Source organism: Anabrus simplex, chromosome 9 (assembly GCF_040414725.1).
Source record: "Anabrus simplex isolate iqAnaSimp1 chromosome 9, ASM4041472v1, whole genome shotgun sequence".
In the NCBI taxonomy this organism is placed as follows: Eukaryota; Metazoa; Arthropoda; class Insecta; order Orthoptera; family Tettigoniidae; genus Anabrus; species Anabrus simplex.
The window spans coordinates 89,491,392-89,512,170 of NC_090273.1; the positions used below are offsets into that span (position 1 = coordinate 89,491,392).

Genomic DNA, 20,779 nt, shown 5'->3' on the forward strand with positions numbered 1-20,779 from the left:
TTCGTGTGAACTAAAGGGGACGGGCAGTTTACAGGGGCTATTTTTGGTTTGTACAGAATCAGAGGTAAACTACGGCACATAAAATACCTCAGCATTGAAGCGTAAGGTAAATCGGCGGAGAAAATAGACAAATAATATCTTTTATGGGCTCTAAGGGTGAAGAATGCATTTAATTGCATTTAATAAATTTCCCCAGATGGGCTGAGTGGCTCAGACTGTTGAGGCGCTGGCCTTCTGACCCGAACTTGTCAGGTTCGATCCTGCCTCAGTCCGGTGGTACGTGAAGGTGCTCAAATACTTCAGCTTCGTGTTGGTAGATTTACTGGCACGTAAAAGAACTCCTGTGGGATTAAATTCCGGCACCTCGGCGTCTCCAAAATCTGTGAAAGTAGTTAAAGGGATGTTAAGCAATTGTTATTGTTATTGTTATTATTATTATTATTATTATTATTATTATTATTATTATTATTATTATTATTATTATTATTAATATTATTAAATTTTCCCAGGCAATGCGGGGTACTACTGTGCTGTTGTGTCGCTTAACAAAAGACAATAGTAAAAATTAAATGCGGTCTTACAGAGAACAGCGGTAATTAAAATGCGCTTACGAAAGAACAGGTAAATAACAAAACCAAGCACAAACAAAACACGTGTATCAGTACAAGTTATGCCATGACTTATCGCTGCACACCACAGCATTAAAATCTTCAGTAACAACTTCTGTACAGTACGAAAATAATAGAACACACACAAATACTATGCAATATACAACCAAAGTAAAATGTCCGCCATTAGACAACAACTTTATGGTACTCGCCGAATGTTACTTCCTTGCCACTGCAGGCTGAAGTCCTCTATTCTGAATCGGACAAAGATTCACTGCCGACAACAATGATGAAAGGCTCCATTTCGTCCTGGATCAAATCAGATTTCCACATGTCCACTTCAATTTCTTTCACGTGTTTTACGTAGTTCGCCCAGTTTTCAGTAGACACCCGTGGGGAAACCTTCGTCGATGAGTCTTCCCATCTTCCTTGTTTTGAACATGGTGTTGTTCATAGCAACATAGTGCTTCACTTGCGCCCAAACAAGTTCAATAGGGTTCAGCTCACAATGGTATGATGGTAAGCGAAGAACCGTGACACCACTTTCTCTTGCCATTTCATCGATTCTGTGGCGATCGTATTTCCATTGCACACTGTTTACGAGGGCCATCAAGTCTGTTTTCAGCATGTTCTCATCATACACTACACCATGTTCTCGAAACCATGACCGCAGGTTCTCTTTTTTCCATGCCTTCGTCGGGAGAGCTTCTTTCTTGCGGCTTAGATAGGAGGCATTGTCAAGAACAATGACAGAGTTTGGTGGCAGGTTCGGTAGTAGACGTTCTTTAAAATATTCCTCATAACAATCACCGTCCATTTCGTCATGAGCATCTGCGGTATTCTTCTTGCACTGAAACACATACTTGGACTCTGACACGAACCCATTCTCGTTACCGACATGAACTAAAGCGAACCGTGGACCACGACCTGTAGGTGACTTAAGACCGCAAGAGAGTCTTAACAGAAAAGCATCCCATGGAGTTGAAATGGTCTTATCTTTCCATTCCTTCCCACCAGTGTGCCCTGTGTTAACCCATGACTCATCAGTGTAAAAGATTTTCCTTCTCTGGTCTCGATATTTCTTAACTGTTGACAGATACTTTTGACGCCAAGATGTAATGTCCTCTCTTTCTGTCAAACGAGCTGAATTCCCTTTCTTTTCGTACTGGAAACCCATGTCTCCCAACAAATGATACAAAGTTGTTCTTTTGAACCCGGGAAGGTCTTTATCATTCTTCACAGACTGTAGGACTTTCTGCAAGGTTGGAGGTTGGTTTTTAAGGAAAAACTCATGCACCTTACATCTTACACCACTGCAAACAAAATCATTGAACTGGACTGACCTGCTGTCTTTCCGTGGTGCTTTACGTTCTCTTGATTTACTCGGAGAAGCCAAAGGTCCTGTAGTGGCTGCTGATTGCACTTTATAAACAGTCCTCTGAGAAATGCCTGTTGCTTCAGCAGTTTGTTTAACCACCCAGCTGAGAATTTTACCTTCATTTTTTCGAGAAAGGTAATTAAGTGCGTTAAGCACAGTTTGCTTTTGTTTCTTCCTAAGTATCTCTCCCTGCTTATTTTTATGGACTTTCTCACCCATAACGCAAATAAATCACTATTAATGATCACAATTAATGTTAAAAGAAAGAAATCGCACACGTAGGCTAATTGTATAACACTCATTCAACAGAATACAATTAGGCCTCTACACTGATATAAAGGCTGAAAAACACACAATAAATAAAACCGAGCTTGATAGCTGCAGTCACTTAAGTGCGGCCAGTATCCAGTATTCGGGAGATAGTAGGTTCGAACCCCACTTTCGGCAGCCCTGAAAATGGTTTTCCATGGTTTCCCATTTTCACACCAGGCAAATGCTGGGGCTGTACCTTAATTTAGGTCATGGCCACTTCCTTCCCACTCCCAGCCCTTTCCTGTCCCATCGTCGCCATAAGACCTATCTGTGTCAGTGCGACGTAAAGCAACTAGCATTACAACAAATAAATACCATAAACAACATCTCTACAAAAGAAATCACGGTATTAATGTTGATAGAAAGAAATCACACAAGCAGGCTAATTAATCACATAACACTCACTCACCACAAGACAAGTTCGCACTAATGTAAAGGCCAGAAAACAGACGCAACAAATGAATACTGTAGATGACTCTACAAAAGATCACAGTATTAATGTTAGAGAAAGAAATCACACACATAGGCTTATTCCATAACTATCACTCAATACAAGACAAGTACGCTCTGATTTACAGCCTAAAAACTCGCATGCAATAAAGAAACATTGTATGTGACTTCACTACAGAAATGAGCTGCCCGCGGTTCACAGATGCTTGCACCAAAGTGACATAGAAGGCGAATGAGGCAAGGCAACGAAGCGATGGCTGTTCCCGCCATTGCACTTTCTCCCTACAAATGTATTGATGAAAAATAAGATGTTATACAGTTATTTTAATATCTGACAGGCAAAAATGCCTCATCATGTTTATCTATCTTTCGTAATACATTACATAGTACAGTATAATATCCCTTAATGATGAGGAATTATGGGTGTCTCAGGGGGGGTATGTTCACTCATTGTAGGCCTGTAAGAGCAATACTGTTTTCTTAACGTGGAATGAGCCATAGAAGACATAACAACTTCATCTCTTCTACACCCTTACCAGAAGTTCACTGTAATATTCACATTCATCACCCAGTAGCTTATTTATGGTTTTCAAACTGCGGCTTAGGAAATATCTTTCCGATGCTGACATGATAAGGAAATATACATCTTCCTTGTGACACTCAAATCTGTATTAGAAGAGAACAAGAGTTGATCAAGGGAGGTTGGACTCAGCAAAGGGCCCTGAGGTTTCTCCCACAGATGCTGCTCATAACACACAGGAGATGAACCCACGGACTGATACGGCCACTCACAGTTTGGATAGTTAGTCACTCGGACAGGTGGCGATTACTGCCATTCCCAGTGCCACTGAGAAACCAAAACAAGTTACAGCTGTCACAGTGTCAGATAATCAAACTGTCGTATGACTCTGTGGCTGACAGGTCAGTGCCCTGGCCTTCGGGCATTGGCGTCCCGAAGTCAATGAGTTGGGTTGGGAACTGGGTTATTTTACTGCCCCTGACTTTCCTGTAACTTACAAACAATACGTACCACAGTCCTTCACCACAATAACATGCACTTCAACCTTTCTGGATGGTCGGCCTTACAGATGCTGCACCAAACACAATTATTATTACTAATCCAGATTAGTGATGGGACATTTGATTCATTTTACTGAATCGATACAGTGATCCGATTCACGGCAAATTAGTCACCGCTCCTACTGCATCTGTGTAGTATGTGCTGGTAAGACAGCAGCAACAGCATTCAGTGCTCGCAGCTGCTATCTGGTCTTCATACTATGAACTCCGTTCTTAGAAAAAAATGCTAGTTACTCTAATACATGAAAGGTTTCCGGCGACACCGGGTGGGAAAGGTTAGGATTAGGAAGGTAGCAGCCATGGCCTGAATTAAGGTACAGTTCCAGCATTTCCTGGTGTGAAAATGGGGAAACTACGGAAAACCATCTTAACGGCTACCGACGGTGGGTTTTGAACCCACCATCCCCCGAATGCAAGCGCATAGCTTCGCGATACTAACCGCACGACAACTCGCTCAGTCATTTTTGAAAATATGTATTTTTCTATCAGCTGAGGATTTTTTTGAATCGTCATATTTTGTATAGGCTACCCGAGATATACAGTAGCCTGCTAGTATTCTGATTCAACATACTGTTGGTTAAGCTATTGCGTCTGTCCACATGTGATTGAAGTCTTGTGCAACGATATGACATATGAACTGAGAGAATACTGAGCCGTTCTTCCCAATATAAAACAGGTACTTTTGAGTGGTCATGAGCATGACTCATAGTCACAGGGCAGGCTAGAGTCAAGTTTAATTGTCAAATGTCAACTAAGTTATAATACTAAGATTCATTAAACTAATAAATAGTATAACCTAATAGCCTACCTACTTACTAGCTACTTCAGTATTATGTTTTGACTACCTTTTTAACACTGCAAATAAATCCATCTATTATTTAAACCTCCCTGAAGAAGAGGACAGTGAATGCAAATGGGTATTATTTTCAAATGAGCTGAGCTCGAGAGTCCATTATAGCATACAATTCTTTCCTTGTACCATGGCTCACTGTATGTCTTGCTACAGCGGAAGCTTGGCTCTCCGCCACCCGCCAGTGTCCAGTGAGCCGATAAGGAGCCGTGTGTATCTTGTATCTCACTGAGCCACGCTCGTTCACGATTCTTTCGATGTACCATGATTCACTGTATATCTCACTGCAGTGGAAGCTCGGCTCCCCGCCACTGCCAGTGTCCAGTAAGCCGATAAGGAGCCGTGTGTATCTTGTGTCTCACTGAGCCGCACTCGTTCACGATTCTTTCGATGTGCCATAATTTACTGCCTCGCTGCAGTGGAAGCTCAGCTCCACGTCAACGTCCAGTGAGTGCGTCACTCAGCACTCTCCGCTGGGAGTAAGCTGAATCGTGTGCCGTGAGCTCGCCGTTCCTGTGAATCGATTCACTCGGGCACTTGAATGAATCGATACACTGCTTCGAATCATGCATTCAGCAGCCAACACTAATCCAGATCTCTTGTTCTCTCTTTCAGGCGAAAAAGAAAAGCCTCGGACAGAATTGAGGTGAGTAAAGAGTACTTAGAACGATGTAGTGCAGTGGTGAACAATGTTTAAACAGGAAGTATGACTGGACAACCATTCTCTGCTAACACTTATCACATGTTAAATATAAGAGTGGTGATGGTGATTATTATTGTAAGAGGAAGTATAACTGGACAACCATCCTTTATTAACACTTATCACAGGATATTTATAAGAGTGGTGATTACTGGTTTTTTTGCTATTTTGCTTTACATCACACCAACACAGATAGGTTTTATGGTGACGATGGGATAGGAAAGGCCTAGGAATGGGAAGGAAGCAGCCGTGGCCTTAATTAAGGTACAGCCCCAGCATTTGCCGGGTGTGAAAATGGGAAAACATGGAAAACCATCTTCAGGGCTGCCGACAGTGGGATTCGAACCCACTATCTCCCGGATGCAAGCTCACAGCTGTGCGCTCCTAACCGCTCAGCCAACATGCCCGGTAATTACTGTTTTAAGAAGAAGTATAACTGGACAACAATCCTCTATTAACATTTATCACATGGCGAATATAAGAGTGGTGATTACTGTTTTAAGAGGAGGTATAATTGGACAACCATCCTTTATTAACACTTATCACAGGGTAAATGGAAAAGTGGTGATGGTGATTACTGTTTTAAGAGGAAGTATAACTGGATCACCATCCTCTATTACCATTTATCACTTGGTGAATATAAGAGTGGGGATTACTATTTTAAGAGGAGGTATAACTGGACAACCATCCTTTATTAATACTTATCACATGGTAAATGGAAGGGTGGTGATGGTGATTATTGTTTTAAGAGGAAGTATAACTGGACAACCATCCTCTATTGACATTTGTCATAGGGAAAACTCTTCAAAGAATAAATAAAGTGGAAAATGCCAGGAAGGGCATGACAATGAAAGACTCCCTTGGCCGGTCCTGGTCCGGAAAGGACAAGAGTTGACCAATGGATGTCAGATTCAGAAGATGAAATCAAAGAGCCTGACACCAATAAATGACAGGTATGCGAAATTCAGCTAAGGGAACCATTGTCATCAACCTACAATCCCAAGTTATGGAAGCCCGTGGGGATTATAATTCTTCCATAACTAGAAATGTGCCCAATAGAAATGAACAATTAAGATACAGAAAATCAGTAGAAGATTGCCTGTCCTATTCACTGTCCGATATTCCCATGAAAGAATAATCATCAGTTGTGTGTAGAGACTCCTCCAAACGCCTTTTCAACTCTTATGCTTCCATCTACTAATTTCTTGATATATTTCCTGTTCTATGGGCAGTTTCTATTGTTCCAGATTCCACCCACCAGAAACCACACCACCACCACCACCAACAACAACAACAACAATGCAAAACGGGAGAGGCGTGGCCCACCCTCACGTATGTTGACTATCTTAATACAAGTGAATACTGTTACTATTTTAAGGAGAACCATTGCCTCTTAACAATGATAAGAAGAGAAGAAAATGGTTGAGGTGCGGTTCTTTGAAGAAAAAAATATGTAGGCAAAAGAAAGGCAAGGGCCACTATAGGCCTCGCAACTGTCAGGGCTAAAAGAGAATTAAAGTTGACCTAGAGAGGGCTGAAATTAACGGTCAAAGTGGAAGCAATGCCAGTCATTAACCACAGGCTCTCAAGTTGAGAGTACTGATTCCCCCATTTAGTCACCTCTTACAGGAGTCAGGTGATACAGCTTCCACTTACAAGGTTCGAGAAAGGGAAGGGTCATTCTCTATTAACTCTAATTGAACTAAAAAGACAAAGGCATTGCAAAGGTGTCGGGAATAGAAGGAAGTGATGGTCAAATGGGAAACTAGAGAAGACTGTCTGCAGGGCTGGCAACAGCAAACTCACAGCTATCTCGTAGCCAGCTCACTCGGTAAAGTCCAAACGCTCGAAGAATGAAGGTGTTGGCCATTGGAAGGCAAGGACCATGAAGGGTGTGGAAATAGCATTGGGTTCGTGAGAGAGGAAGAGTGGAACTGAGCATTGAGTTCACTCCACTGGGTTAGGGACACTTTAATTTAATGGGAGTGGCTCAGACAGTTAAGGCGCTGGCTTTCTAGCCCGCGTTGGCTCAGTCCTGTGGTATTCGAAGGTGCTCATATATGTCAGCCTCATGTCGGTACATTTACTGGCTCGTAAAAGAACTCCTGCAGGTAAGAATTTTGGCATCACAATGTCTGGAAAACCCATAAAAGTAAAAAGTGGGATGTGAAACTAATTATTGTTACTAGTAGTAGTACCCGTCACCTAGCATGTGTATGATGACATGTTTGTCCACCCCTTGTATTGTTTCCCTATATTTTGAGACACGTTAGTGGGATGCTTCTACCTGACAGCGGCTCGTAGCGACGTACTCCCTTTCTTGCTCTCTGTGGCCCTTTGCACTTTCATATTATTTTGCATTATTGCTGATCTTGATTTGATCTCTTTCTTCCCATACAAAAGAATTTTAAAAACTACTGACAGAGGTACAAGGACATTCAAAATTTGCCAGAACCATTTCCATAACAACTGTCTTTAGAGTATTGAGTTACTTGCACTTTCACATGACTGCCACTGACATTTCCCTTAGTTTTGGCTGTATCAGAAAAAGGTATAGAACAAAAAATCGCCAGGAGCTATTTTCATGTAAAACCAACCATAAGAAAGATACAACCTGTTTTATCCAATGCAACCTCTCCTGGTGAAATTGTTTGAACAACTTATAGCTAAGATCATACTCAATGTTATTCTGAACCAAATACCAAGTTTCATTTAAATTCACATATCCATTTTTCCTGTGATACTGTAACAGACCCAGACAATTATCAAACTTAATTCCAAAAGTCATTACAATCGCATCAGTATTCTGGTCTGAGTATAATATTAACGCATGGAAAAATTGCATTTAAAAGCAAATGCTCGATCAAAAGAAGATAGACATAGTTTCTCCCTTTTTATGAACAGTACTATGATGGCATTCAATCAGTGGCAAGTTCCAGTGCCAGAGAGACCCTGCCACAGACAGTGGTGAACACTGCTCTGATGTTTTCCGTTAAGCGCCTCATAACAGGAATCGAATTGCTAGAATACTCTGATGAACCAGTGTGTCACATAACAGTAGTTATCAGCACATGTATGAACTAGAGTAACGGTGTGCTAAGAGAGAAAAAAGAAAGTTATCTGACTCCTCAGCGACTTCCTGTCAATAATCCATGAGGCATTTTTCCTGGGCATACAGTAGTATTGCCATCTGTAGCCGCAGTTGAGTTATTACATATAAAGAAAAATAATAATGAACAAATACGCAATGTAGCCACACTTGAGATATTTGTGCATACACGACATAATAATAATAATATAAATGAAAGGTGAATTAGAAAAATAAGAATTAGGCCATGAGCGGAAAAAGAATGTAAACACTTAATGATAATAAAATAAATAGGGAAAATAGAAAAATATCAAAGTAGCAGCGATTTCACACCTAAGCTTGGAAACGTGACAGTTATCAATACGCAAAATTGAACCATACGCAAATTAAACAACTTACAGGCCTAACAACGACTACTAAGGAAGGATTGTGGAACGTGTTGGAGCCCTATTGAGGTCCGCGGGAAGGTATGACGTTACGGGGAAGAAAAGGTTCACGATCATCCACCTCAAACTCATAATATATTAAAATTAATAAATGAATAATACAAGAAACTAATAAATGCCAGAGCAACTGATACTTCAACTTACAAACCAAGGATGTTTAAATAGACTTTAACGAAAGATACAGATCCACTAAACCAAAATGAAGACATAATCAGGATACTTAAGTAAATTTGTAAAACAAAAGATTTAACATCGTACGGTTATGCAGAATTACAATATATTGTCAATAACAAAATGCAGGTGACTGTTTGTCATAAACAGTCATTCAGAGAATTGAAATTAGTGACGATGGGAATTTAGGGCAAATTCCGACACATTGATTTTAAAACATTGAAGGTTAGATTAAACGAGAAAATACCGAAACACTAGAACGAATTTAAATTAAAGAAAATAGAAAAGAATTAGAAAGTTAGCGCTTACCGTGGGAAACTGTAGGCCCCGACGGAGCTAGTCCTCGAGCATACCTGCTCGCGAGGACGGTCAGATGGAAAAGACGCGGCAGAATCGCATCACACACACGAAGCCGGCAGAAGGCCAGAAATGGCCCGATCACAAATAACCAATAGGACACCGAATTCCACTAGATTCTCATTTTTCGCCAATTGGAAAGTCGTTATTCTGACCAATCCACTTGCATGACCATAGATGGTCAGTTTAAGATAGTTAGCAGTTTCACAAGTTCTTGAACATTTCAATTGCGACACAAAAGTTTTCGTAATTGGAAACCGCACGTACAGTACAGGATGCCTCAAAAATAAAGCACCTTACAAAACTGCAATTCTTGATGTACAGAATATACAATGATAATGCCTTCAGTAATTCTTCTTCTTCATACAATAATAAAAAATAATTTTCAATAAATTCTTCAAGTTACATTAAAACGTCCAGAATGTCTTTTCTTCACGCTTCTTGAAATTAATTTAAATGATACACATAAAACACAACTACATGAAATTTACAGTTCCAAACGATATGTAATTAATTTCTTGATGAGGCTTCCCTAAATTGCATGAAGGAAATACATAATTTTCTGCCCGTTACATAAAAAATTCCTACAGACTCCAGAGTCCATATTTCTTCATTTTCCACAATACTAATTTTTTAAAGAAACTAAAATAAAATTCTGCTGTCCTTTTTTGATGATACACAGGTGACATCTTCCCCCCCGCCCTTTAACCTCGAGCTATGCTCGAGAAAAAAACAATAATACATTTTATTTTACTGAGGGGGTTGTGACCACACACGTTCCGACACTTAAGCGCTCATAAATCTTGATGTCGTTCATGTCAGGAACGTCCATACAAATCGAAGATTCACAAGTTGACCATCGGTATTGCTAACCACGCTCTGCTACCAATGTAAATTTAATTAAAATTAACAATGAAACAGAAAAAAATTGTTACAGATACTGACTTACCATTTCCTACAACTGTTAAGTACAAGGTGAAGCACAGCAACACAAACTGCACATCGCAGGATGAAAAACACTTCTGACTGCCTCATCTGAAAATAACCATGCTCTGCTACCAATGTAGTACCTCGTAGGTGCCTCACCATCTATCAGAGATGCGTGGGAGGAAAGGAGACAAAGCACATCATAACAACAATAGTCAAAGTAATGTTATTGTTTATCAAGTTTATGGACTTTTGATATTGTAGGCACTCATATTTAGTTTTCTTCAGACTCTGTGACATTAGAATATCCATTGTAAAGGGAGTCCTCCTTCCTCCTTTAATGATATTTCTTCACAATTTTTTTCTCATTTTAACAGTCATCTTTACAATTTTCCTTACCAATATGACCACACGGATTTCACGTTAACATATTCACTGTAAAACCACCATCAGCAGTTAACTGTATTGAAAAATGTTTCCACATTAGTGATACTTGGCATTGACATCTGTCAATCAATCAATCAATCAATCAATCAATCAATCAATCAATCACTGATATGCATTTATGGCAGCCGCACAGGCGGCAGTTCCCATATCTGTTGTTTAGCTAAACTTTTCTTGAATAATTGCAAAGAATTTGGAAATTAATGGAACATCTTCCTTGGCAAATTGTTCCAATCCCTAACTCCTTTTTCTGTACATAAATATTTGCCCCAATATTTCCTCTTGAATTCCAACTTTGTCTTCATATAATGATCTTTCTTTTTCTTTAAACACCACACAAATTATTTGATAACTAATGTCATAAAGTCAAATAATAATACCAGATTATAAATTCCACCTGTTCAATACATAAGAGTTTTTTTATTTAAATTTAAGAAATACTTCTTAATATATTAGATATAGGGACATGTTTCGCCCATAATGAGGGCATCATCAGCCTAAAAATCTCATATCTGAAAGATTGATCAGGGTCCTGATTGTTCTTATACGGTGCATAGTTTTTAACGAAATGTAAAATATAAATAAGAGGATACTGTTTTAGGTACAAATGTGTATAAAATGACTAGCAAGTAGCATGTAGTCGTTGTAAGTAGTCTTATGACGAAGTCTTATAATCAATCCTTATTGGAGATCTTTACGATGTCTTGTTTTTTAAATGTGGTAACAAGTAGTTAGTTGAAAGTTCAAAAAGAATACGTAAATTGCTGCGATGAAATGAAAACTGGTATTTTTTTTTTTTTTTTTTTTGCTAGTTGCTTTACGTCGCACCGACACAGATAGGTCTTATGGCGACGATGAGACAGGAAAGGGCTAGGAGTGGAAGGAATCGGCCGTGGCCTTAATTAAGGTACAGCCCCAGCTTTCGCCTTGTGTGAAAATGGGAAACCACGGAAAACCATCTTCAGGGCTGCCGATAGTGGGGTTCGAACCTACTATCTCCCGACTATCTCCCGAATACTGGATACTGGCCACACTTAAGCGACTGCAGCTATCGAGCTCGGTAAACTGGTAAATATGGTGTCTTATTCTGGAGATGGCGTAAGGAGCTTATAATGGCTTAATATTTAGGATAAAAGTCACTTTTAGTGGTAGTTAAATTACAATCCAAAGTTGTTTGACTGTTAATTTTATATGAAAAGATAAGACGACAAACTTCTTGAAGCACTTAGGAGTGAGGACAAGTACTCATCAGAAATGTAGCTATTTTTATAATTAGCTGGTCGAAAGGAAAAGGTGCGAGGTTGAGTAGAGCTTATGTTGTTATGTCCCTTCGACAGTTGTGATGTTAATTTGGTTAAGGATAAGGTAAAATCCAAAGTTGTTTGTCTGTTGAAATTGTTAATCTTATATGAGAAGATAAGATAACAAATTTCTTGAAGCACTTAGGAGCGAGGACAAGTACTCGTCGAAAAATGTAGCTATATTTATAATTAGCTGGTAGACGTGGTTGTATCTTCTTGTATTAAAAATCGAAAGGAAAATGTGCGAGGTTGAGTAGAGCTTGTGATGTTATGTCTGAAATAAGAGGAGAGTGATGTTAAGGAAATTAAATGAGAAAGAGAGAACGAAGAAAAAAAACAATGTGTGTGAATATTACTTACCCCTTTAACAGTTGTGATGTTAATTTGGTTAAATATGAAGGTGAGTTGAAGAAAAATATGTTGTGTGTGAATTTCATTTATCTTTTCAACTGTTGTAATGTTAATTAGTTGCCATGGTAGCGTTTGAATGACTGATATTTGAGTAGTATAGTTCCAAAACCTGCCTTCTCCACAAAAATCGTAAATTTAGTTAATGACGCCATTTTGTTGTACATTCTAAACTGTATCGTTTAAAACCAGGAATGGGTTCCAAAAAAATCGTCTCGTATTCAAAAACTAATAAGGAAATGAAAGTTTGTTCCAGAAGCAGTCTTCTCCACCAAAAGTTACTTCCAAAAGATGCCTTCTCCATTTCATTCCAAAAGCAGTCTACTCCCATTGCTTTCCATTATACCATTTGATAGTTTGTTCCAAATGGTGCCTTATCCACTTTACTGATTTTACATTTTCAACGTATAGTTTGGCAGTAATTGAGCTCTGAGAGTTTATATAGAGATCACTAAAAAGTATACCAGTAAAAGAGAGGCAATTGGAAAATTTATGGGCCAAATTCAAGTAATAGAAAAGCACTATTGCAGGGATAAGTCACAAAGACAATACTTGGTTAGCGACTTAAATATAAATAAGTTGTGGAGACTTCACAACTCCAGGTGTGAAAATGATGATGTAACCTTAAAAGTCACAAAATCCTTTTTCAGGAATCATATTAATATGAATTAAAATATTGGGTTCGGAGCTCCAGCAGTGGAAGCATGGTCACGCTGCTTAAGATTTAAGGAACAATTGCAATGTGCAACAAGTGCAATTGAAAAAAAAGAACCTTATGACTCAAAAACGTGTTCATAGCCTTCAAGCTAAAGCATTTTTTCAAATGCTTGGGAAAAAGACAACTGAAGACACTGTAGTCCTCTCGTATGATTGCCAAAAGAATCAGGTACTACCTAAAGTACCTGATCAGAGAGCATACTATTCCCGACAACTTTATATGTACAATTTTACAGTTGTCGAAGGTTCGTCGCAAGAAAGGCTTGGTAAGGGCAACGTCTTTTCATACACCTGGTGTGAACATGAATACCCGAAAGGCTCCAACGAAATTGCGAGTGCTGTTTTCAATGCTCTTAATACTAGAGCTATAAGTCCTACTATTAAGACAGTGCACCTCTTTGCAGATGGCTGTGGGGGCCAGAATAAAAACAGCATTATCATCGGAATGGTATCAAAGTGGTTACTTGATCATGCACCAGCAAATGTCGGTCAAGTTAAGCTTATCTTTCCTGTTCCTGGCCACTCCTTTATGCCCTCTGATAGAGTGTTCGCATTTTTTGAAAAAGAAATGCGCAAGAAGGACACAATTATTTCACCCCAGGAGTATAGGGACATTTACTCTAATTACTGTACCGTGTTTAAACTTGGATCTGAGTGCCCAAACTTTAATTAGAAAGGAGCTGTCGGAGAGGTCCTTAAGCCACCGGGAAAATGGCATTTTCAGTTTAATGCTTTAAGAAAGGTTCATCATTAGTAGAAATAAAAGGAGAACAAATACTTTGGTAAGAGGAGAAGTTTTTTATCGGAGTGACCTTAACAAACCACAATCCGTAACTCAGAAGAACAAAGTAATTAGTGACATCCATCCACTTCCAATACATAAAGGAAATACTCTAAAACCGGCCAAACTTAAAGATGTTGACAATTTGTTGAAAAGTCATTACGGTGAAGATTGGAAGAACTTGAATGAACTGTCTTTGTATGTAGAAGTTTTGAATAACTCCCCTGCAGATGATATTGAAGCTGACCAACAGTGCGAACATCAAGAAGACTGTTTTGAGAACAATGAACTGAGAGTCTAGGTTCATCCAATCTGTACTCTATTCTCAGTACCTCTTGATACTGCTTTATATTTGTAATTTACATTAACTTTCAAGTTTTTATGTAATAAAGGTAATACGTTTAACATGTAGCTAATAAATTAACCTTGACAGTTTAATCTTTTTAACATTATAAATTAACCTTGAAAATTTAATCTTTTAACTCAATGTAACCTTCACTATGTAGTTTCCAAAACCAGTCTACACCACCAAAGTTTATTCCAGAAAATGCTATTTTTCCTTGTTAGTTCCAAAACATGTCTTCTGCATATTTGACGTTTTTGTTCCATAAACTGCCTTATCCAACCATGTTTGTTCCAAAAACAGTCATCCACCATGTACAATTCCAAAAGGTGCCTTATTCATATTTAAACTTCACATATTTAATAACAGGTTTCTCTAAAGTAAATAGATTTAACATTTCTTGGTTCTACAATTCATAATACCAATATAAATGGTCTGTTATTGGACATTATAAATTTTCCAGCTAGCTCATTCTTGGTTGCCAGCGTTTCGCCCTCGTGTGCTAGGGTGGGCTCATCAGTTGGTACCTAGCACACCTACCAATACGCTGGCTAGTGCATACCGTGGAGGCCACTGCGTAGGCTAACTGGAGCCACCGGCAGTGCCAATGCACTAAGAGACTTTGTCTCATCACTAAAAATTGATGCCTGCTTGGCCATCAGATGATACAGATGTTGATTCCCATAGGGAATCTGAAATATTTGTCCTGAATGAGCAAATTTATAATACCAATATAAATGGTCCGTTATTGGACATTATAAATTTTCCAGCTAGCTCATTCTTGGTTGCCAGCGTTTCGCCCTCATGTGCTAGGGTGGGCTCATCAGTTGGTACCTAGCACACCTACCAATACGCTGGCTAGTGCATACCGTGGAGGCCACTGCGTAGGCTAACTGGAGCCACCGGCAGTGCCAATGCACTAAGAGACTTTGTCTCATCACTAAAAATTGATGCCTGCTTGGCCATCAGATGATACAGATGTTGATTCCCATAGGGAATCTGAAATATTTGTCCTGAATGAGCAAATTTATAATACCAATATAAATGGTCCGTTATTGGACATTATAAATTTTCCAGCTAGCTCATTCTTGGTTGCCAGCGTTTCGCCCTCGTGTGCTAGGGTGGACTCATCAGTTGGTACCTAGCACACCTACCTACGCAGTGGCCTCCACGGTATGCACTAGCCAGCGTATTGGTAGGTGTGCTAGGTACCAACTGATGAGCCCACCCTAGCACACGAGGGCGAAACGCTGGCAACCAAGAATGAGCTAGCTGGAAAATTTATAATGTCCAATAACGGACCATTTATATTGGTATTATAAATTTGCTCATTCAGGACAAATATTTCAGATTCCCTATGGGAATCAACATCTGTATCATCTGATGGCCAAGCAGGCATCAATTTTTAGTGATGAGACAAAGTCTCTTAGTGCATTGGCACTGCCGGTGGCTCCAGTTAGCCTACGCAGTGGCCTCCACGGTATGCACTAGCCAGCGTATTGGTAGGTGTGCTAGGTACCAACTGATGAGCCCACCCTAGCACACGAGGGCGAAACGCTGGCAACCAAGAATGAGCTAGCTGGAAAATTTATAATGTCCAATAACGGACCATTTATATTGGTATTATAAATTTGCTCATTCAGGACAAATATTCCAGATTCCCTATGGGAATCAACATCTGTATCATCTGATGGCCAAGCAGGCATCAATTTTTAGTGATGAGACAAAGTCTCTTAGTGCATTGGCACTGCCGGTGGCTCCAGTTAGCCTACGCAGTGGCCTCCACGGTATGCACTAGCCAGCGTATTGGTAGGTGTGCTAGGTACCAACTGATGAGCCCACCCTAGCACACGAGGGCGAAACGCTGGCAACCAAGAATGAGCTAGCTGGAAAATTTATAATGTCCAATAACGGACCATTTATATTGGTATTATAAATTTGCTCATTCAGGACAAATATTTCAGATTCCCTATGGGAATCAACATCTGTATCATCTACAATTCATATCGGTATCGGTGGTATAAGACATGTATCATTAATATGTCAGCATCATATAGAAACAGTTTTTCCTCTCTCCTGAAAAATTTGTGAAAATGGAGAAGGCAGGTTTTGGAACTATACTACTCATTTGTGCTTCTAGTGTTATACCAATGTGAGATTGGCGGGGGAGGGTGTGGAGGTAGGGGTGTTATTAGATATGGTTGGCTTGTGGGGGCAGATGGGGAGGGAGTTGTGTTTCCTAAAGTGGGAGGGGTCTTGGAAGATGATAATTTTCGATTGTTTAATAAGTTATTATGTTTATAGTTTAAAGATTGCAACAATTTTGGTAAAATCTCGTATAATGGGTTTTTGACTTCAATAATATCGTTAAGGTTTGAAGTTTTGTTGTAATATTGGTCTAAAAATATATAGATGTTTTCTAATTCATTCATTAATTTCCCTTTACCTACTTTTTTAATAATAGTGAGGTCTTGATCTATAGTAGTGAAATGATGACCTGCTTCTTTCATATGAGAGCTCATAGCTGAAAATTTGTTGTGTTTGGAGGCATTATAATGTTCTAAGTATCTAGTGTGAAAGCTACGGCCAGTTTGTCCGATGTACGAGATGCCACATTGGGTGCAAGTGAGTCTGTAAATGCCTGAACCTGAGTAAATGTTATTATTTGAATTGACTGTGTTGTGATTGAAAAATAATTTTTGGTTGGTGTTATTTGTTCTAAAGGCTATGCAAGTGTTTTGGTTTTTAGGGGGTTCAAAATTTGGTAAATGTCTGGATTGTTGTAAGTAAAAGTAATAAAATTAGATTTTTTGGGTCTGTCAGGGATGAGGTTAGTTGTTAATTTGAGTTTTATTTTGCTGATTAAATCGTTAATACTGTAGTTCCTGGTTTATACCCATTAATTTTTGCCAAATCTTTTATGTAATTGAGTTCATCTTTTAGGTTCTTAGGTGACAGAGGGATTTTTAAGGCTCTGTAAATTAAACTGTGGAAGGTAGCTAGTTGATGGGATTTTGGATGTAATGAAGTATTTTTTTGTTGTTATTGTGGTGTGGGTTGGTTTTCTATAAATTTGGAAGTAAGTTGATTGTAAATATAAAGGTCACGTATCTTTCACATGGTTATGAGGGTATTTATGGGTTGTTTTTAGGATGTAAAGGAGAGGTGGTGGTGGTGATTATTGTTTTAAGAGGAAGTACAACTAGGCAACCATCCTCTATATAACACTAATCGGAGGGAAAAATGGAAGGGATCCGACAGTTCGAAAAATGAAGATATTGGTCAAAGAAAGACAAGTGCCACGAAGGGCATGAAAATGAAAGACTCCCTAGCCCTCGCAAACCTAATAGCGTCAGGGTCGGAAAAGAACAAGAGTTGACCAAGCGAGGTCGGATAGGATAGATGAAAGTGAGGAGCCTGGCACAAGTAAGTGGAAGCAATGCCAGGACTCAGATGAGGACCCCATGGTCGCCAACCCACGCTCCAAAGTTCAGAGCCACTGAGGCCCCTTTTAGTTGCCTCTTATGACAGGCAGGGGATACCGTGGGTGTTATTCTACTGCCCCCACCCACAGGGGGATAAAGGAGAGGGCTTATAAGTCTCTGATAAGAATAAAGTTAGAGTATGGTTCCAGTGTGTGGGACCCTCACCTGGATTACTGATTAGAGACAATCTTAATTTTGCTCAGAGGAGCCCATTCAATCTCAGCTAAAATCTTCATTTTCGTTTGAAAGTTTGTGTTTATGTTTTGCCAACAATGCATCTTAATACTATGTCACTACTGTTTGAATTATGAACGTCTGCAAGCAGTAACAAATTTACAGGACTGAATTGTTATTATCTCCAACTGGTAAAGAACTGACTTGTACCTACAGGAGAGTGACTACCAGCTGCAATATAGGCCACACCTCCAGCTCAAATCACATGCGTGTTCTCAATGACCATGTAAGCACACTTCATTCCCATGAGTTTTATAAGAGGGAGAATCAAATCTCACAAGTGCTAAATCACCTCTCCAGCGATCAATTTTCCCACCATTTACACTAAAAGAAATGCTTGAGTTAATGGACCTCTGTACGATTTATGACTTTCATGTTGACCAAATGATCATCCATAAGAATGCATGTCTTCCTGCCAGGAACAGAGTTTCCATTGGCATGAAGAGATTATATGCTAAAATACAGTTTACTGCATTTTATCGCTGACTCATATGTGTGGAGTATTTTGAATGTACAATACTCCAGTAGAGGAAAAGCTTCAAGAGAAGCAGGTATGGAAACCATCAAAGGAGAGCTGTGGGCTGTTATGCATAGAGTCAAACAGCTGACGGTTGTTGGGACGACCAAACATGACATGGAAGAGTCTAGAGAGGTCACAAATAGTCATGGGTAAGGTCCAGAAGAGGAAATACTGGAGAAGAACCCAGATGACTGAGTAAAATCTAGGAAGATTGAGATATATCGGACATTAACACTCTCAACACGTAGCAACTTTCAGCAAACCTAGCCACAACGTGCTATCATGTTGCCATCTGGTTTACAGCTAGTTTTGAAATACGTTTTTACCAAGAGACTCGGTATTAGAATGGAACAACAGAAAGAAGGTCAGTATTTTTCACATGTCCATCACTGGTAATGACAAGTGTTTGCCAGGGAAGGCTGCAGGTCATTTTTAGGTGAAAATGTTCCATTTGGGCGTATCAGTCTTTCCAAGACACTGCTTTGCAGTAGCAGATTGATAATACCTTAGCCTGAAGGATGTATGTGGTGCGGTGAACTGCACAAGTATTTGCTTAACATGACTCTCTCTCAAGTTACACTGCTCAGTCACACTGTGTTAGAAAACTCCTTCTGTGAGTGGTGATGGTGGTGATTACAACACAACAATCCTCTATATATCACTAATCAGAGAGGAAAAATAGAAGGGATCCGACACTTCAGAAAATGGGGACATCAGCCAAAGAAAGACAGGGTCCACGAAGGACGTGAAAATGAAAGACTCCCTAGGCCTTGAGTGCTCTAATACTGTCAGGGTAAAAAAAGAACAAGAGTTGACCAAGGGAGGTCAGATATGATAGATGAAAGTGAGGAGGCTAGCAAAAGTAAGTGGAAGCAATGCCAGAACTCAGCTGAGGGCCCTGTGGTCGCCAACAGTCACTCCAAAGTTCTGAGCCCCTGGGGTGCTGATTCTGTGACTTGAACATACAACGTGCTGTAGTTTTGGCCACATGTAAAGGTATATTTGAGATTCTGACATAAGAGTAACAATGAACAGGATGATATCTGGTGCATGTGCCATTCACATTAACAAACTGAGAGAATTCACATCATTCACTGATTTAAAAATAAACTTAAATTGTGCAGGAAGATTACCACCATTTGGAGTAAATTCAATAAGCATAAATTTAACATGGAAACAATATAAACCTCTGTATACTGCCTTCATCGGTTTCACAAAGGAATTTGATTGCATTAACCATGATGGTTTATGGAAGTTCTTGGCTTTGTATGGCTTGCCACCTGAATTCATCATAATCTTGAGTTTGCTGCACAAAGAAATGATTGCAGCTGTCATCAGCAAAATTATATTGGAAAACAATTCCTCATTAACTGAGGTTAAGCAGCGTTGTTGCCACATTAATGCAACTCCTCCAAGAAATCAAATAACCAGAGTTTGGATCGTCATGTACTTAAAAATTAAAAAAATATGGAGGTAAATATGTACCATAAAGTGTTAAAATATGCACTAAATGTTTGAAACAAACATGAAGCTGATATCAATTAGCCGTTTATATCATAGAAAAACATCACCAAAAAATAACAAAAAAATTGCAAAACATACCACAATAAAATGCTCCAGTTTCTCAATGAAATTTGCAAGTCTTCATGATGCAACAAATGCTCATACACACACTTGCACCTATTTTCACTTAAAATGGTTTTGTATGCAGAAAACACTCTTTCCTCATCACATGACATACTTCAACTTAACGAAATTAGAGACTTCCAGTATCGATGCAGCATCAATTCTTTCTTTGTCTTGGACAACAACAGAAATATTTTTAAATTTGCAGAATATTTTAACACCACACATTGCATTTTTCTGAGGAAACTTGATTTGTTAGGATCATTACGGATTGTTCGACTTTTTCAACAATTCCCCCACTAATGTGAAGGGATAGCCTTTTTTCTTGTAATTTCTTGATTGGTGAAGGTATGCACATCAAATTCGAACAACTGAATACAATTTGCTCGTGAATATCATCTTTGTTCAAATTTTTCGTGCTTCTTTAACAGAAGCAGCTGCTTAATTATTGACATCTTACCTACCTTGCTTACTGCTTCTAAGTTATCGGCATAATAAAGAGGCGTTTCAAGCCACACTTCCTATTTTGTATGAACCGGTGAAGGATAGAGCG

The 20,779-nt window shown here is 39.2% G+C and overlaps 1 protein-coding gene across 2 annotated transcripts in view; it reads left to right on the top strand.

Moving 5' to 3' along the window:
• LOC136880879 (uncharacterized) overlaps positions 1-20,779 on the top strand; it is a gene marked incomplete in the record, with an annotated part of 321,955 nt that overhangs the window by 257,435 nt on the left and 43,741 nt on the right. For both annotated transcript variants that reach the window (XM_068229264.1, XM_068229265.1), the window contains 2 exon segments: positions 5,294-5,324; positions 6,626-6,710. In XM_068229264.1, the coding sequence (XP_068085365.1) occupies positions 5,294-5,324; positions 6,626-6,710 (116 nt within the window).